At 43.9% G+C, this 16517-nt stretch overlaps 1 protein-coding gene across 1 annotated transcript; it reads right to left on the bottom strand.

Annotated features, from left to right (window-relative positions):
• Positions 1-3247: 3247 nt before the first annotated feature.
• On the bottom strand, positions 3248-16045 carry LOC144107185 (uncharacterized). Its single transcript, XM_077640197.1, has 4 exons — positions 15980-16045; positions 14786-14927; positions 9687-9982; positions 3248-3513 (listed from the first exon to the last, which is right to left on the bottom strand). The coding sequence occupies exons 2-4, from the start codon at positions 14871-14873 to the stop codon at positions 3274-3276; spliced, it is 624 nt and encodes a 207-aa protein (XP_077496323.1). The 5' UTR covers positions 14874-14927; positions 15980-16045; the 3' UTR covers positions 3248-3273.
• Between the last annotated feature and the right edge of the window lie 472 nt (positions 16046-16517).

Raw genomic sequence — 16517 nt, 5'->3', positions numbered from 1 at the left:
TTGAAGCCTGGCAAACCTCCTTATGAGCTTACCTCATACCGGCCAGTTGCACTAGCAAGCTGCGTCGGCAAAGTTATGGAGCGAATGGTGCTGGCGCGGCTCGAATGGTTTTTAGAGCAGAATGCTCTCTATCCGGATATGATGACCGGGTTCCGGAGGGGACGTTCTTCGATTGACAGCGTAATCGACCTCATATCGACAGTGGAACATGAAAAACGTAGTCGCCGACTCGTCGCTGCTGTCTTCTTGGACATCAAAGGGGCCTACGATAATGTACTTCATGACGCCATCCTTGATGCCCTTGACGACATTGGCGTTGGCGGCCGGATGTATTCGTGGATTGGGAGCTACTTCAACGGCCGGTCTGTTTACATGTCTACGCCTGATGGGGAGACTACCCGTCATCAGGTTTGCCGTGGAGTTCTTCAGGGAGGAGTTCTTAGCCCAACCCTATTTAACGTGGCATTGATTGGACTGGTGAATGAACTTCCCACTAACATTCACATCAGTGCCTATGCTGATAATATCTGCATCTGGGCGTCGGGTTCGACACGTCCGCAAATGCGTGCGAGATTACAACGTGCCGTGTCATCTACTTCAAGGTACCTACGGCGTCAGGGTTTGCACTTGGCAGCTGAAAAATGTGCTGTGGTCGCATTCACGCGCAAGTCTGCCTGCCACTACCCGGTAACTCTTCAAGGGGTTGCAATACCATACGTCTCCCACCACAGATTTTTGGGCATCATCATTGACCGCGATCTGTCATGGCCGAGGCATATAAACATGCTAAAGAAAATACTCACTTTTTTTTTGCCATGTGCTTCGCTTTGTGGCAGGCATTAAATGGGGCCCAACGGAGCGCTCCTTGCTTCGACTTTACTATACCCTCTTTAGTGGCTACATTCGTTACAGCCTTCCTGTACTCTCTAACATGAGTATTTCCTGCTTGCGGACATTAGAGAGTGTCCAAGCACAGGCGCTCAAGATATGCCTCGGATTACCACGTTGTGCCTCGAACAAAGGCACGATTGAGGAATCTCGTGGGTGCCCAATATCGGTCTACCTGTCACACGAACCACTTCTTGTATATTTACGCGCGCTTACACGGCACCGCTGTCACCCGCTGACGAAGATTTTTGATGAGCGACCGGACAGCACTGCGCTTCCATCGCTCCGAATTGCCGTCAGGCTAAGCCCTGCCGCATCATTCCTTGCAGCCCCCATGGGCAATGGCTCAGCCTTCAGTCTGCCTGCATGTCCCTGGCATAATCAAGAAGTCTGCGATGCCGGTTAGCGGACTTAAGCAACTCGCACTTGCCTACATCTGGTCAGAATACCACAAATGTGTGCACGTCTACACGGATGGATCTGCGTCTCCAAATGCATCAGCAGCAGCTTTCGCAACCCCTGCACAACAGATGACCCGCAGATTCATTTTGGGACACAAGTCTACTTCAACCGCTGCAGAGCTTGTGGGCCTTCGGGAATCGATTGGCCACATCTGCGGAGAACCGCCTCAGGAGTGGTGCATTTTCACCGACTGTAAAGCTGCGGTACACATTTTAGGATGCTTCCTACGCCACACAGCCTACCAAGATCTGGCTCTTGATATCATTTGTCTCGTATCATTTGCTCAGGGAAACGGCCACCGTATAGTGTTTCAGTGGATCCCCGGACACTGCGGACTCGATGGAAATGAGACCGCCGACGCTGAAGCAAGGAGCGCCTTCAGCAGTGGCCTGCGTACAGCTGTAGCGTTCTCTATAGTGGACACAACTTGTCTCCTTTCAGAATTGATGAGGAGGGCGACGGCTAGGTACTGGGCCCTGCCAGACACCCGCCACATCCGCCTTAAACGGTTAGATCCGACGATGACCTTTTCAGTTCCTCGCGGAATACCTCGCCCTATTGCATGCGTTATCCGTAGACTACGTTTAAATGTGGCATTCACGCGCAAATACTTGCCCTTAATAGGACAAGCGGACTCCCCGGAATGTACCACATGTGGCGTGCTAGAGACTATAGAACATGTTTTAGTGGCGTGTCCAGCGTATGCACGTGAAAGACTCATACTCGCATCTGCTCTGAAGCCTATGGACACATCGCTCCTCTCTGAGGATTTGATCCTCGGCGCTTGGCCAGATAGTTTTAGAACTGTAAAGGCAACGCGAGCGCTTTTTGAGCGACACGGACCTTGTCTCGCGTTTGTGATGTCAGAAAGTGTGCCTTGTTTTTTTTAAAGTAGTTTTTCATCTGCCTCCTCCCATCATCATCGTCCCCCATCGTGACCTTCTTTTATCTCCTCTTCCCGTCCCCCAGAGCAGAGTAGCAGGCCAGATATTTATTTTTGAGACCAACCTCTCTGCCTTTCCTATCAATAAACCCTCTCTCTCTCTCTCTCTCTCTCACTAAGGCATTCGGCGGCGAGAGCGAGCGAAATCCACCGCCACGGCAGAGATTCCACCGAGATACCCAGCGGAAAACCCGATCGGTTCATGATTGATATCTGCCGCCGGAAAAAATTGTGACGATTCCCATCGACCAGCAGGACGCCGCGTGAGAAGTTGCATTCCCGGGCCGACAAACATTGCGGCGCACTTCAAAGCAGTACCCCTCGCTTCTGAGTGAATTCGTCGTTGTTGCTGCCTTTTTCAGTGCGATCACTGGCCATAAATGGAACACTGGTGTTTCGCTTCGCCTCATCTCGCCTATATTAAAACGCATTAGTGATAATTTTTCTTTGTTTTTATTTGGAGTGACGATTCTGCCGCTCCAAGGCTTAAGACTAGCGTCGGTTTGTCGACAGAAATGTTTCAGCGTAATGTCAGTGAACTGTGTGAATGACATGCAGCGGAACGTCTGAGAATATGCCCATGTCCACAAGACACATACCATTTGAAGCATGCTTCGACGCTTCACTTTCTTCGTATTGTTGTACGGTTTCTCCCGGCACTCCTAAATATTTCATTACTGTAGTTGCCTATTGCAAACCGTTATTTTTCCAAGGCGTTCAAAATTACTTCGCTTTCAGTAATATTCACTTCCAGTTTGCTCGTCTAGGTGCGCAGTACTGCAATTATAAGCGTCCACATTAAAACCAACAACCTGCAGTCGTTCACAGTAATACATTCTCTGACTTTGTGTATTCTTTGGCACGTCGTTTAGCGTTTTAATTCAAGTAGCGCATCACGTATCACAGGTAACCACCGAGACACACGACCTTGCTCTGCCCGCAGCGTTGCTTGTAAAGAGCAGATTTTATTATCAACACCATTATTGTTTTGGCATAAGCTGGGCGCCGTTATTGAGAACCCAGTTCCACAGCTTCCGAGCATAGGGGTTCAGCAGCACGTTGGCGCCCTTCACGGCGCTAGTGACACCATCGCTCGCCCCTGAAACGAAGATGTCGACGTCTTGCAGGTCTCGGGGAAACATCTTCGCCATCTTTATTCTCGTGGGATCTCCACTCGTGGGATGAGCCTTGAACCCGAGGCGCAGCTTGAGGCTTGATACCTTCAACGGGAGACATCAAGACGGTGTAAAACTGCTGCGCCTAGCTCTGGTATCAGAAAAGAAAACATTTCATACAATGACCTCTACAGTTAAAACTAAATGCTTTTAAGAGCCCAGCTCTTAAGCGCCCATTCGTGGGTTGAGCCGCGTCGCCGCCGTCGATGTAACCAAGCAAAACAAAACAAACAAAAACAAACAAAACAAACAAACAAACAAGCAGAGAACAAAAACAAACAAACAAAACCAAACAACAACAAGAACAAACAAACAGAAACAAAGAAAGCAAACAAACAAGCAAACAAACAAACAAATAAATAAATTCTAACATTGCCGTGACTGGCATTCAAGCCTGCGGCTGATCTGTTCGCGGCGCCGTGGGCTCGAATGCCAGTTGCGGTAATGTTTAAATTTATTTATTTATTAGCTGTCGCCGAAGCCGATCATGTTTCGTGTTAAACTGCAACACTCGCCCAGTGCATTGCACACCGTCGTCTTCAACTAAAATTGCTATCGGACTAATGTACACATCCTAAATCGCTGCGCACTGTACATCGTCTTCATCAACCAATTCTCATCATCGTTGATGATGAATGCAGTCTTCATCGTCGCCAGGCGCGCCGACGACTTGTCCTGCAGAGTTTTACCCTTTGATGACGTGCTTATAACGATAGTGTTTTTTGTTCGAAAACGATGATCCACGTATGGTAGTCGTAATATAGAAAAAAGGAGATATTGACGCAGACGCAAAAAATACAAAAAAAGAACAAAAATGAATACAAATAATAATCTAGAGAGATAGAACGACATTTACGCGTGCATGCCGGTACAAAGTACATTGAAACGGGCAGTATGATGAACTTTTTTAAGAACAAAGTATCCCTGCGAGAAACGAATAGGGCCCTGTAAGCTATTTAATATTTGATTCTGGCCTTTTGTCATTGTTACGTGCCAGATAACCGTCATTATTCGCGCACTGCAAAAGTAACGCCACGGCGCCTATTTCAGTCAAGACTTTCTCCTCAAAAAATAATGACTGAAAGCTGTCTTTAAACTTGCTGTTACCTCCTTTTTTGTGTCCTGATTATAGTTAGCCACAAGCGAACAGCACATGGCTGCACCGCGTCTAGCGAAAACTACTTTCGATAAAGCTTCTGCAATGACTTTAAAATTTAAGGCTCGAGCGGGACTGAAAAGCTGTGAAAGAAGATTATTTTCTGCCAAGGCTTTAACTTCTACCTGCATAGCCAAAATTCGTATTTAACCTGTCAGGCGTTACATATGCAATTGTGCACATTCCAAATTGGCAGCTTTTTCTCAGAGTGAGCTGCAGCTAGCAGGGATTTGCTTGTTTAAGACAAATTCAGCACTCCTTATGTGACATCTGCGGTGCCCTGTGAAGCTCAATTTCGCTTGAAGCTCAATTACGCTGTGAAGCTCAAGCTCAATAACGTTTTCAAAATAGAGGACTTGGCAGCAAACGTCGCTCGACATGGTTTTGAAGACAGATTTTGTTACCCGTAATACTGTCATTTGTTTTCTGCGTTTTTAACGCCTTGCGAACACCCGAAAAAAAACAAAACTGGTCAACTGGTTCCCTGGTCCACCAAGTACCGGTCTGAAAATTGTAGAGTTTAGACGCTAAATTTTCAGCCTTTTTATTACTTTTTACAGGCCAATATAATCAGGACGTAAATGAGAGAGGCGGTAGCGCAGAGCTATGGCACATCCCGGCAGTAACGAAAGAGGAAGTAAAGAATGCCCTCGGAGCAATGGAAAGGGGAAAAACAGCTGGGGAGGATCAGGTAACAGCAGATCTGTTGAAGGACGGAGGGGACATCGTGCTAGAAAAACTAGCCACCCTGTATACGCAATGCCTTATGACTTCGAGCGTACCAGACGCTTGGAAGAACGCTGACATTATCTTAATCCGTATGGAAGGAAATGTCAATGACGAGAAACATTACAGACTCGTCAGCGTACAGCCCGTTGCCTATAAGATATTTACTAAGGTCATCGCTAAAAGGGTAAGGACAAGATCAACCAAACGATCAGACAGGCTTTCGAAAAGGATATTCCACAGTAGGTCATATTCACACTCTAAACCACGTGACAGAGAAATACGCAAAATTTAACCAACCCCTATGTATAGGTTTCTTAAATTGCGAGAAAGCATTAGACTCAGTCAAAACCTGAGCAGTAATGCAGGCAATGTGAATTCAGTCTGTAGAAGAGCCTTATCTAAAAACACTGGAAGATATCTATAACGGCTGCACAGCTACCATTGTACTCCATAAAGTCGGGAATAAAATTTGAATAAGGAAGGGTGTCAGACAGAGAGACACGATCTGGCAAATTCTATTCACCTCCTGTTTACGGGAGGGATTAGAAGATTGGAATGGGAACAGTTGGGGATAAGGGTTAATGGAGAATACCTAAGTAATCTACGATTCGCTGATGACATTGCCTCAGGAGATGAACTGCAATGCATGATCAATTTGTTAGTCAGGCAAACCATAACGGTGGGTCTAAAATTATAATACACAAAACCAAATTAATGTTCATCAGTCTCCGATGGGCACAGGAGTTTACAATTGGTAGCGAGGTGCTGGAACTGGTAAGAAAATATGTCTGCTTATTTATTTATTTCAGTTGCCCTCTTGGCCCGGAGGGAATTATAGAGGGGAGTGATACAGCACAGAACAATAAAAAAAGAAAACAAAAGATGAAAAGGAACAGCCAAAACGGAATACAGGAGTGAACCGGGAATTATTCTGGTCTGAAAAGCACACGATAACGCGGGGTAACAAAAAGTACTAACATCGCATGGGAAACATGACCGATAAGTGGCAACACTCGTCAATGTTTGTCGTTAAAAACGAAGAAAGTAGAACACAATATGAAACCATTTAAAACACTCGACAATAAAACTGAAAACTGTCAAACTAAAGGAGTTAAAAGAAAGAAACATGTACGCGTTATGATGCAAGCATAGGTTTTTCCTGAATACTTCGATATTGTTTGTAAGCACCAGCGCGGCAGACAGACGATTCCACTCTGTTGCTGTTTTATGAATGAATGAATATTGATAGGACGTAGTGCGTAAGAGGGGTATGCCTACTTTGCACGAATTATCGATGCGAGACGACACATATGTCGGCGACGTAATCAGTTAATTTTTTAGAATTGGATTGGGGTAGTAAATTTTAAAGAAAAAACACAAACGGAAATTTTTCTGCGCATCGACAAGGGTGCTATTGATAAAGTTTCTTTCATGAGTGCTGTGCTTAATAGACCACCATAGCCACCAAAAATAAAACCTGCGGAGCGATTTTGGACTGCTTAAAGAGATGTGGTTAATCCGTCTGTATGTGGGTTCCATACTGATGAGGCGTTTTCGAGTTTAAGCGAAGAAGTGTTTTATAAAGAATTAGTTTCACAGATGACGGTGTCATAGAAAAGTTGCGCTTAATATAGCCTAGCATGCGTTAGCGTTTGTGATAGTAGAAATAATATGTTCATTCCAGGTCGGGTTCGATGTTAGAATAACGCCGAGGTACTTATAAGATCTTACTGATTGATGTTAGTGAAGCATGAGAAAAGCAGTAAGAGGGAGGGAATATAATTCTGCGGCCTGAAAAACGCATTAGTTTACATTTTGTTGTGTTAATTGTCGTATTCCGTGTCGAGCACCGATCGAAAATAACGTTAAGATCACCTTGAAGTACAGCAATATCGTTAGTAGTCCTTATTTCCCGGTAGACGACACAATCCTCAGCAAAAAGTCTGACTGAAGATGTAAGATTGTTTGGTAGATCGTTAATGTAGATTAGAAATAAAAGAGGGCCGAGCACGGACCCCTATGGGACACCTTATGTTACAGGGAGTGACGACGACATGTAACCATTAGCGCGGACGACCTTGGTGGGGTTTGTTAAAACGCATTCAATCCAAGCTAGTACATACTGGTCAATATTTAGTTTACTCAATTTATAAAGAAGTCTGTGGGACATTTCATCAAAAGCTGGACAAAAGTCCAAATATATGCAATCAATTTCGAAGCCCTCATCAAGTAAATATTGAGTCTCGTTTGTAAACGCAACTAGTTGACTTTCACATGAGAAATGTTTCCTAAAACGATGCTGACAGGAAGAGAAGAATGGCGTCGATTCTAGAAAGCTTGCTAAGTGAGAGAAGATGACGTGTCCCATAATTCTGCATGATATAGAAGTTAAATATATTGGTCGATAGTTAGTTGCCCCGTGTTTGTCACCGGATTTATGAAGCGGAACAACGCTGCCAATCTTCCAGTCGTCAGGCAACATCCCAAGCAGAAGCGGCTGTTCAAATATCTTAGATAATGCGATCCCGGAATATGTCTTTGTGCTTTTTAGCACTTTGCTACTAATATTGTCTGGGCAATTTTAGAGGACAAGGAAGAGGACACTTTTAAGCGATCTATTACGTTCAACAAACCGTCATAGTAAAATATTATTGCATCCATCGGAAATTTAGAAGCGCTATCTTGGATGGGAAGAGGGGAATTAGTGTCATAAGAAAAGGCTTCGGCGAATGTCTCATTTAGAATGTTGGCGCATTCATTGGTAGACACAATTTTGGACCGTGAGTCGAGAAGTGATATCGCTGAGTTGTGTGGTTCCTTGATAATGCTCCAGAATTTTTCGGGCGGGTAGTGACCGCTGATCCGGATCATGAAAGGGAAATAACTAGAAGGATAAGAATGGGGTGGAGTGCATATGAGAGGTTCTCTCAGATCATGAACGGCAGTTTACGAATATCCCTCAAGAGAAAAAGTGTACAGCAGCTCTATCTTACCGGTACTCAATTACGGGGCAGAAACATGGGGGCTAACGAAAAGAGTTCAGCATAAGTTAAGGACAACGCAGCGAGCCATGGAGAGAAAAAATAATAGGTGGAACGTTAAGAGACCGGAAGAGGGCATAGTGGGTGAAGGAACAAACGCCTGTTAATGACATCCTAGTAGAAATCAAGAGGAAAAAATGGGCTTGGGTAGGGCATGCAATGCGAAGGCAAGATAACCGACGGTCCTTAAGAGTAAGGGAATGAATTAAAAGAGAAGGCAAGCATAGCAGGGCGAAGCTGAAAGTTAGGTGGGCAGACGAGAAGAAGCTTGCGGGGATGACCGCAGAAGGCGCAGGACAAGGCTAATTGGACAGAGTAGGGAGAGGCTTTTGCCCTGCAGCGGCCGTAGTCCGAGTGATGATTACGATGACACGTCTATGAAAAAAAAGACGGTGTTTTGCGCTCCAAACCTAAAAAAAATTACAGGATTGCACTAATGTCTGCTTAAGAGCGGGAATGAGAAAGCGTTTCCTTCTCCTCTCTGTATCTTTTTCTCCCTTCCTTTTTGTGTTTATTTGTCTTTTATTGTTTACTTTTTAAAATTTTTGTTGATTTTTATTTTTTACTTCTATTATTTATTACTTTTATCGCTACGATAATCATGACTGTCATCATCATCGTCATCACTATCACCAACTATCAGCATCACTATCATCATCACTATCACTATCTATGTTTAGCACTGTCACTATCAGCAGCTATCATTATCACTATCACTATTACTACCATCACTACCACTATCTCTTACACTGCCACTATTAGTAGCTTTCATTATCACTATCACTATTTTTTAGTGTATATTTACGAACTGTCACTGCTATCATTACATGTACTATGTTGCTTATCGGCGGTTACTTAATCAACGTTTACCTTTTATTTTATTTGCCGTACTACTTGTGATTGACAGTTCGTGCGGACACATTTGCAGACAACTTCCTTCTATAACTTCTGTCCACGCCACTCATGAGCCAAGAATTGCTTTCGCCTTAAAAATTGGCTTCATTGCGGCTTGTATGGAATAGTGAGGGCCGGCACCTGAAAAGGTTAAGGATCTCAATTAATTCTTTAGAATGTCTTCTTATGCAACATGGGACATGTCTGTCGGCCGTTAATGTACCCATTGGTCATATTTTCGTGCTATCGTTACCCTGACTCTCAATGATAATGATCGTCACCCCCCCCCCCCCCCCCCCCCCATCTTCCGGTTTCCGACCCTCTACCCGGCATTGCTTTCCCCTATTTTCCCGTTTGTTTTCATTAGCCCCATTCACACCCTTCCTTGCTCAATGTACCTTTGTCCCAAGTGTTCCGGATGGCCCGGAGCACATGGTCCAGTCCATGCTGACGACCAAAGGATCTTCGTTGACCACATCGGCAAAGAGATAAGTGCTGCCATCCACACACGCTGCCCGGTACTGCAGGTTTACTCGCATGCTTCCAAGGCCTGTAAGTGTGGGGGCCGAAATCTTCGCATCTAATATCGTGTCGATATCAAAGAAGCGTGGCAGGGTGATGTTGTTTGGAATCTTGCGAATCTGCGATTCGATGCTTTGGGTCCAGTCGACGTGCTCATCCTTCGCGCACGGTCCTGAAAGTATTGACATAATCGATCATTCGCCAATGCACATTACTGTTTGCTTGGCATTATTTAGCGCTTGTTCATATGACATTCATTCTAAGAGAACTCGATACACGTGCAAGACTCGATAGGAAAGAGGGCGAACTTGCATAACAGTTCGTACACAAATATCATCTCCGATTGGCTGACGATTCACTTCCTCGCCATGATTGCCAGCGAAACGCTAGCCAGTGTGCCGTGGAACCACGAAGCGATCTTTGGGGCCGACGCTGCTGTTGAGCAGAACGCTGAGAATAGGTTATAAGAGAGGGTGATAAAGACTTCAACAGTTTCATACTGCCTGTTGGAGACACTATCAATTTCAAAGTTATTCATTTATTTGCTTATGTATTTACAAATTACAGGTAACAGAACCACCAGAGGCACTTCCTTTATAGTGTGCAAAAAATTATCTGAAAGACAATAACGACACTTCGTCAAGTATATAAAGCACATAAACATTTTAGATACAGTGACAGGGATTAGAAATCAACAACAGCATCATGGGTTTGAACTTAATAGCTGTGAACACCGACGCAAGATATAGAGGGTGTGCCGTTTAAAATTTTCAAAAAAATTCAAAAATAGGCTTTTCGAGGTACAAGAGCCGTTTATTTGCCTTAGCATTGTCAGCGGTATAGTACATGAGTGTAAAGCTAAGATGTGCTAACTAGGGGGTTCGTTATCTAATCTTGAATAGTTAACTTTTAAGTATTAGTATTAGGGTCCTCAATTACTGAGAGGCGTGTAGCCCACCGTAAATAACATTCCTATCAGCTTATAGAATTTCGAAAACGCGGTTACTGTCGGCGCTTTGGCCCAACAAAATTTTGCTACATCGCGCCAAAATACACGTGCTTTCGAGAAGCTAGCAGAAAAAAAAACCTATACAGTGCACGTAACTCGTCCAAATAGCCAGAATTTTTTGGCCACAGCGCGGACGGTAACGGCATCTTCGGAATTCTAAAGGCTGATATGAATATTACGTACTGTGTGCTACACGTCTCTCAATAATTAAGGAGAATAATAGAAATAGCTGAAAAGTTAACTATTTCACTTCAGTTAACTAGCCTGCTAGTTAGAACGTTTTAGCCGTATTCTGATGTACTCCACCACTGACAATGCTATGTGAAAAAAGCGCTCTGCTAACTCAAAAGCCTATTTTTAAAATTGTGTAAAGTTTGAGCTCAAATCCTGTATGCGGGAATAAGAACAGTAACAATGAGAGCAGAAAAAACAGGGTTTGGGTTAGAACGGTGAAAATTCAGTACTAAACATGAAAAGCAGTTTAATATAACACAGGAATAGGACTATATCTCATGACAGTGGGTTATAGTGCGACTAGCATATGTGGTTTATATTTTTACTCGACAGCGTATACAGCTCGTTCTGTCGAAAAGCTCTCGGCGTAGTCGGAAGTAATCGGAGGCTGCGTAAAGAAAAATCGTACCATGTCGACCGTTCGCCGCAGAATGTTCCGTGTGGTGCATACGATTCAGCATTTCGTGCAACGTAATCATAGATCACGGCAGGGATTCGAGCCGGTGACCTATAATCGGGGGCTGCGTAAAAATGCGCGTCATGGTAATTTGTTCTTCTAGCGATTGATGATTGATGGGTGTGCGATAGGTGATGACGAGTTAATGCAATTATTGTAGGCAATCGATTAATTAAAGGAATAAAAAATGAAAAAAGTTGTCTCAAAGGTGTCAAAATGCTCAGAATGAATAGCCAATGCTTGATGATGATGCCAATTAAGAAAATTTGAGCGTGTAATGGACGAGTTAATTATTTGAAACAATTGAAACAATTAAAAACGCGTTCAAAGATGTCACACTGCTCTGAATCAAAAGCCCAACCCATTACGCTACCGCGTCATACTTTTAAGGTGGAGCTTGAGTGTCCTCTCAAATTTTTTTCTTGAACACTGTAGATGATCTACATGATTTAATTTCATTGGGTAACTGATTCCAGAAAACAATACACATAAAGTTTGCTGTAAATGTCCTGTAATTGGTTTTAATCTTAGCTAGAAGGATGTTTGCATAGCAGCGAACCTTGTATTACGATGATTAGATAAAAAACTGGAACTCGAGAAGTTGACGGTAATTTTGTTTCTTAAGACCTTAAAACTTATTACTGATAACTTATGCTGTAAAAGGTATCGTAGTGGTAGTATGCACAAATGAATAAAGACCGGTACAGAATTTGTGCTGAAATGGTTAAGGCAATTTACTTTTAGCGCTTGATTTGCGGTTGTTAGAGATGTTGAAGGTGAATAGCGTAAGTATTACCCCACGATGAAAGACAGTATTGTAGTTGACAGTGAATGAATGCGTTGTAAAGATTTATCATTGTGTGTAGTGGAAAGTAAGACCGAGTTTTTATTATTATTCGTAATTCAAACGCTACATTTATTGAAACAAGTTTTGTACGCATTTACACTTTAAGAAAGGGATCCGAAAGAACACCTTGAAACATTGGTTCTTGTAAGGGTAATAAGTGTCAATTCTTCGTTGAGGGCTATGAAACAGACTGGATTTGGTCTTTATGTGATTATGTAAAGGTGATTACGTGCGCATCAAGCTGACAGATTGATTAAATCTAAGTTTAGTTGATTTATCATTGTGTTAAGCATCTGTTTTAGCATGTATGGTTGTTTCGTTTGCATATAACAATGCATTGGTCGTTAATGTAAATCAAAAGTAATAATCGGCTTAGGATTGAACCTTGTGGTACGCCCCTGGTTACGAGCTTATTCTCTGAGATAGTGGCGTTGATATCAAGTGCCTAAGTTCTGTTAGATAAATAGCTGCGAATTAGAGACAATGCCGGAAGACGTATACCAGAGGAGTGAAGTTTGAGAAGAATGTCGTAATTAATTGCATCAAATGACTCGGTAAAATTCATACATACTGACTCAACGATATGTCCATTATCTACAGTGTGTTTAATTTTATCTGTATAACATAGTAGTGCTAATTTCGTTGAGTAACCTGGGAGAAATTCGTACTGAAGCGGAGAGAAGTTAAATTTGTTAGAGAAGCGTTTTAGACGAGTTACTAGAAGCATTTCAATTACTTCACTGAAAAAGGTATAACGCAAATAGGTATATAGTTCGAGATATCTTGCGAATCACCTCCCTTTAAATGCTGTGATCATTTTGCCGTACTTTAGGTTGTCAGGATAGGTGCCAGACAAAAATATCAAATTAATGATGTGCCCTAATGCAGGTGCTATGAATGAAGATATTAGTTTCACAATCGAAGGAAGCATAGCGTCTAAACCAGGCCCTGTTGATCGTTATTTATGACGTCATTCATCTCATTAAGGTGCGCAGGGGAAAGTCAGAATGAGCGAGGGATCTGCGGCAGCGAATATGGGGAACAACTGAGTGACTTATTATCAGCTTGGGCAAAGTATGCTTTGAATTCATTGGCTAAATTTGTCAGCCGCATCTGTTAGAACTTGGGATCCTGCGCAGGTTTTGGTAACTATCTGTACGCCCAAAAACTGATGAAGAAATGTCTGAATAATTTTCCAAGTTTTCCGTGTGTAATCCTAATATTGTACTAACCCTGCTTCAAAGAACTTAGTTAGCCTGCTTCAAAACAGAATTAAGCTTGTTAGAGTAAGGAGTGTATCGTGTCTTCAAGTTAATGTTGGAAGGTTGCAGGTTTAGTTCTTTTATGAAAGTTACGTCTTCTGATGCTCTGCCGTAAACCTCGAATATTTCAGTGGCTTTTTAGTGCTATAAACTAACGAGTAGATGTGTTTATATGAGTAAAGCGATCAATACATTCCTTAATTTTGGAAGTAAATTCTTGAAATGCGGTGTTGGATTAGTGCTACTATAAGTGGGTGACCAGCCAATGTTGGCAATAAAAGTCAACAGTTTGTCTTTGTCAGTACGGCGTATGTTGTTTGTGCGTGATTCGAATTACTCTGCTGTTTCAATTAGAACAAAAATGGTATATTCGTATGTTATTGATATGTCAGCCATGCCGAAAGTCAGTTCAGCGGTAATATTAGATAACGCATTATATATGAGGGGTTCGAGCAGGTTACAGGGCACCTTGTCGGCACATTTGTCACTGACTCGAACCCATGGCCAGTGATATAGCGCAGTTTATTAGTACAACAGTTATCGCTACGATTTTTTGTATCAATATTTGTTACCAGATATGAGAAAGTTCTTGTTTTCGGTCGTGAGTTGATTTAGAATATATATACATCTATATATATATTAGTGCTGTTGTAGCTCTAATTTGAACGTGAATACGAGGAACGATATCTTTTTCCTATGTGTAGAAGTTACTAAATTCTGCATGACATCTTTCACAGTTTCACAAAGTTTCATGGTTGGCAGTAATCGAATACTCTACCCAGCGAACTATATAGCAGCAATGGAATTTTAACTTTGCTATTTTGCTACCAAAACCTGTGCTACAAAATACACTAAATTAAAAAAAATGAGAAAAACGATCGAATGGTAGCAGGCACCTAGGCTGTCGTCCGTTCACCGGCCGTCATTGATGAACGCACAGGCGACGGGCGCGATTCAATACAACATGAGCGTCAATTGTTTTGTGGATTCCACCGATCTGCCTTAACTTGAAGGTATTTTAGGCAAGTGGGTTTCGCGACGGCGCCGTAATAAATTCGCCCCACACACACTACCGCATCCGGTAAACGTGTGCCACCCATTGCGCAGGCGCAGACTACGTATATATCGGTTTGTGCCAAGCCCAGATGGGAGGTTGCTTCACTCACCTCTCGACACGGCATACCCTGAGGAACCATTGACACAGGTAACTTGGAGCACGCCGAAGGCAGCGAGTAGACTGAGCAGTGTTTCCATGGCGGCAACTCGCACTTGCTTCGAGTCTCTTCGAGCGCGTTGCAGCGGACGATTCTAAAACAGAAAAACATCGTGTTTCAATAAAAGCTCGAATAGCGATGTTGCCGAGGCAAGCATTCTCCACCTTTCCTCAGCATGCGAATTAAAACGACGATGCACAGCTAATCCGCGCCGGGGCGGCTGAGTTTCGTTGGAGCCGAAACACAGAAGGCGCCCGTGTGTTGTGCGATGCCAGTGCACGTTAAAGGCCCCCTGGCGGCCGAAATGGTTGAAATAACATCTTTTTATGAGGAAAGGAAATGGCGCAGTATCTGTCTCACATCTCAGTGGACAACGGCGCCGTAAGGGAAGGGAAAAAGGTGGAAGTGAAAGAAGAAAGGGAGAAAGAGGGGCCGTAGTGGATAGTGGAGGGCCCCGGATTAAAAATTGAAATTGGTTTTTGAGGAAAGGAAATGACTCAGTAACTGTCTCACATACCCCAGCGGACACCTGAACCACGCCGTAAGGGAGCGGATAAAGGAGTGAGCTAGAGAAGAAAGGAAGACAGAGGAAATTGAAAATTGGTTTTTGAGGAAAGGAAATTGCGCAGTATCTTCCTCACTAAAGACTCGAGTAGCGATGTTGAATAGGCCCAACAGAAGTGTTATCTGCCTCACATCTCGGCGGACACCTGAACCGCGCCGTAAGAGAATGGATAAAGACTGGGGAGAAGAAAGTAAGAAAGAGGTGCCGTAGTGGAGGGCTCCGAAATGATGTCGACCACCTAGGAATCTTTAACATGCACTGACATCGCACAGCGCACGGGCGCCTTTTGCGTTTCGCCTCCATCGAAACGCGGCCGCCGTGGTCGTGTTCGACAGTTACAGATTATAGTGCACAGCACCCGTTCCCAGAGAAATCACTTTGGCCAAAAAGCAGCGCCAAACGTGGACCGCCTTGCTGAGAAAAGAAAGGGGCTGCAATCAATGGAGGCGTAAAAGCGCTCTTTAAAACTTCGCAGTGAAGGCGGTCGTTTTTTCGCCTTGCTTCTTTGATAAATCGGCTTCACCGTTCATTATCAACAGGAACCAATGGCACCTTCATGCGGGCATATGAAAGTTGTTTACCTGTGCACGCACAGCAGGAGCGAGGCGATCAGTAGAGCGTAACTCGGTACTGGCGTCTGTGTCAAGCCTCCCGCTCATTTATGCGTTGCATCCACCTTCGCCGCGCGAGGGTGTACTTGCCGCCGCACTGCGCAATGCGCGTTGGAATGGAAACACGAGAAAGGGGCACGCCTTTCCATCTGCAAGGGTAGCGTCCGTTCACACCGGCTCGCACGTTGGTGTTGCTCCGAAACGCCTCGCATCATATTTGTTGCCGTGGTGGACCTCCGCGGACAACTTTCCTAGCATAACATGCGCGTGTGGGAAACAATCTTTGCCTTTTGTGTCGGCAACGAACTCAGTTGGCGCCACAATTTGACCTTGATGCTTTCTCCCTCTTCCTTCACCACTGCTAATGTGCGAAAGGGAAGGCCAGGCGCAGCGCTGATGCAGCGTGGGGCCAACGCTCATTCCAGCATGTGTCTACTTCGCTGCTTTATTACGTTATTTCTTGGAGGTTCCATTGTTAACGCTGTCTGGTCACACCTCTGTCATGAAA

The sequence above is a fragment of the Amblyomma americanum genome, chromosome 10 (assembly GCF_052857255.1).
Source record: "Amblyomma americanum isolate KBUSLIRL-KWMA chromosome 10, ASM5285725v1, whole genome shotgun sequence".
Taxonomy (NCBI): Eukaryota; Metazoa; Arthropoda; class Arachnida; order Ixodida; family Ixodidae; genus Amblyomma; species Amblyomma americanum.
This window is presented reverse-complemented; position numbering and strand designations above follow the sequence as displayed.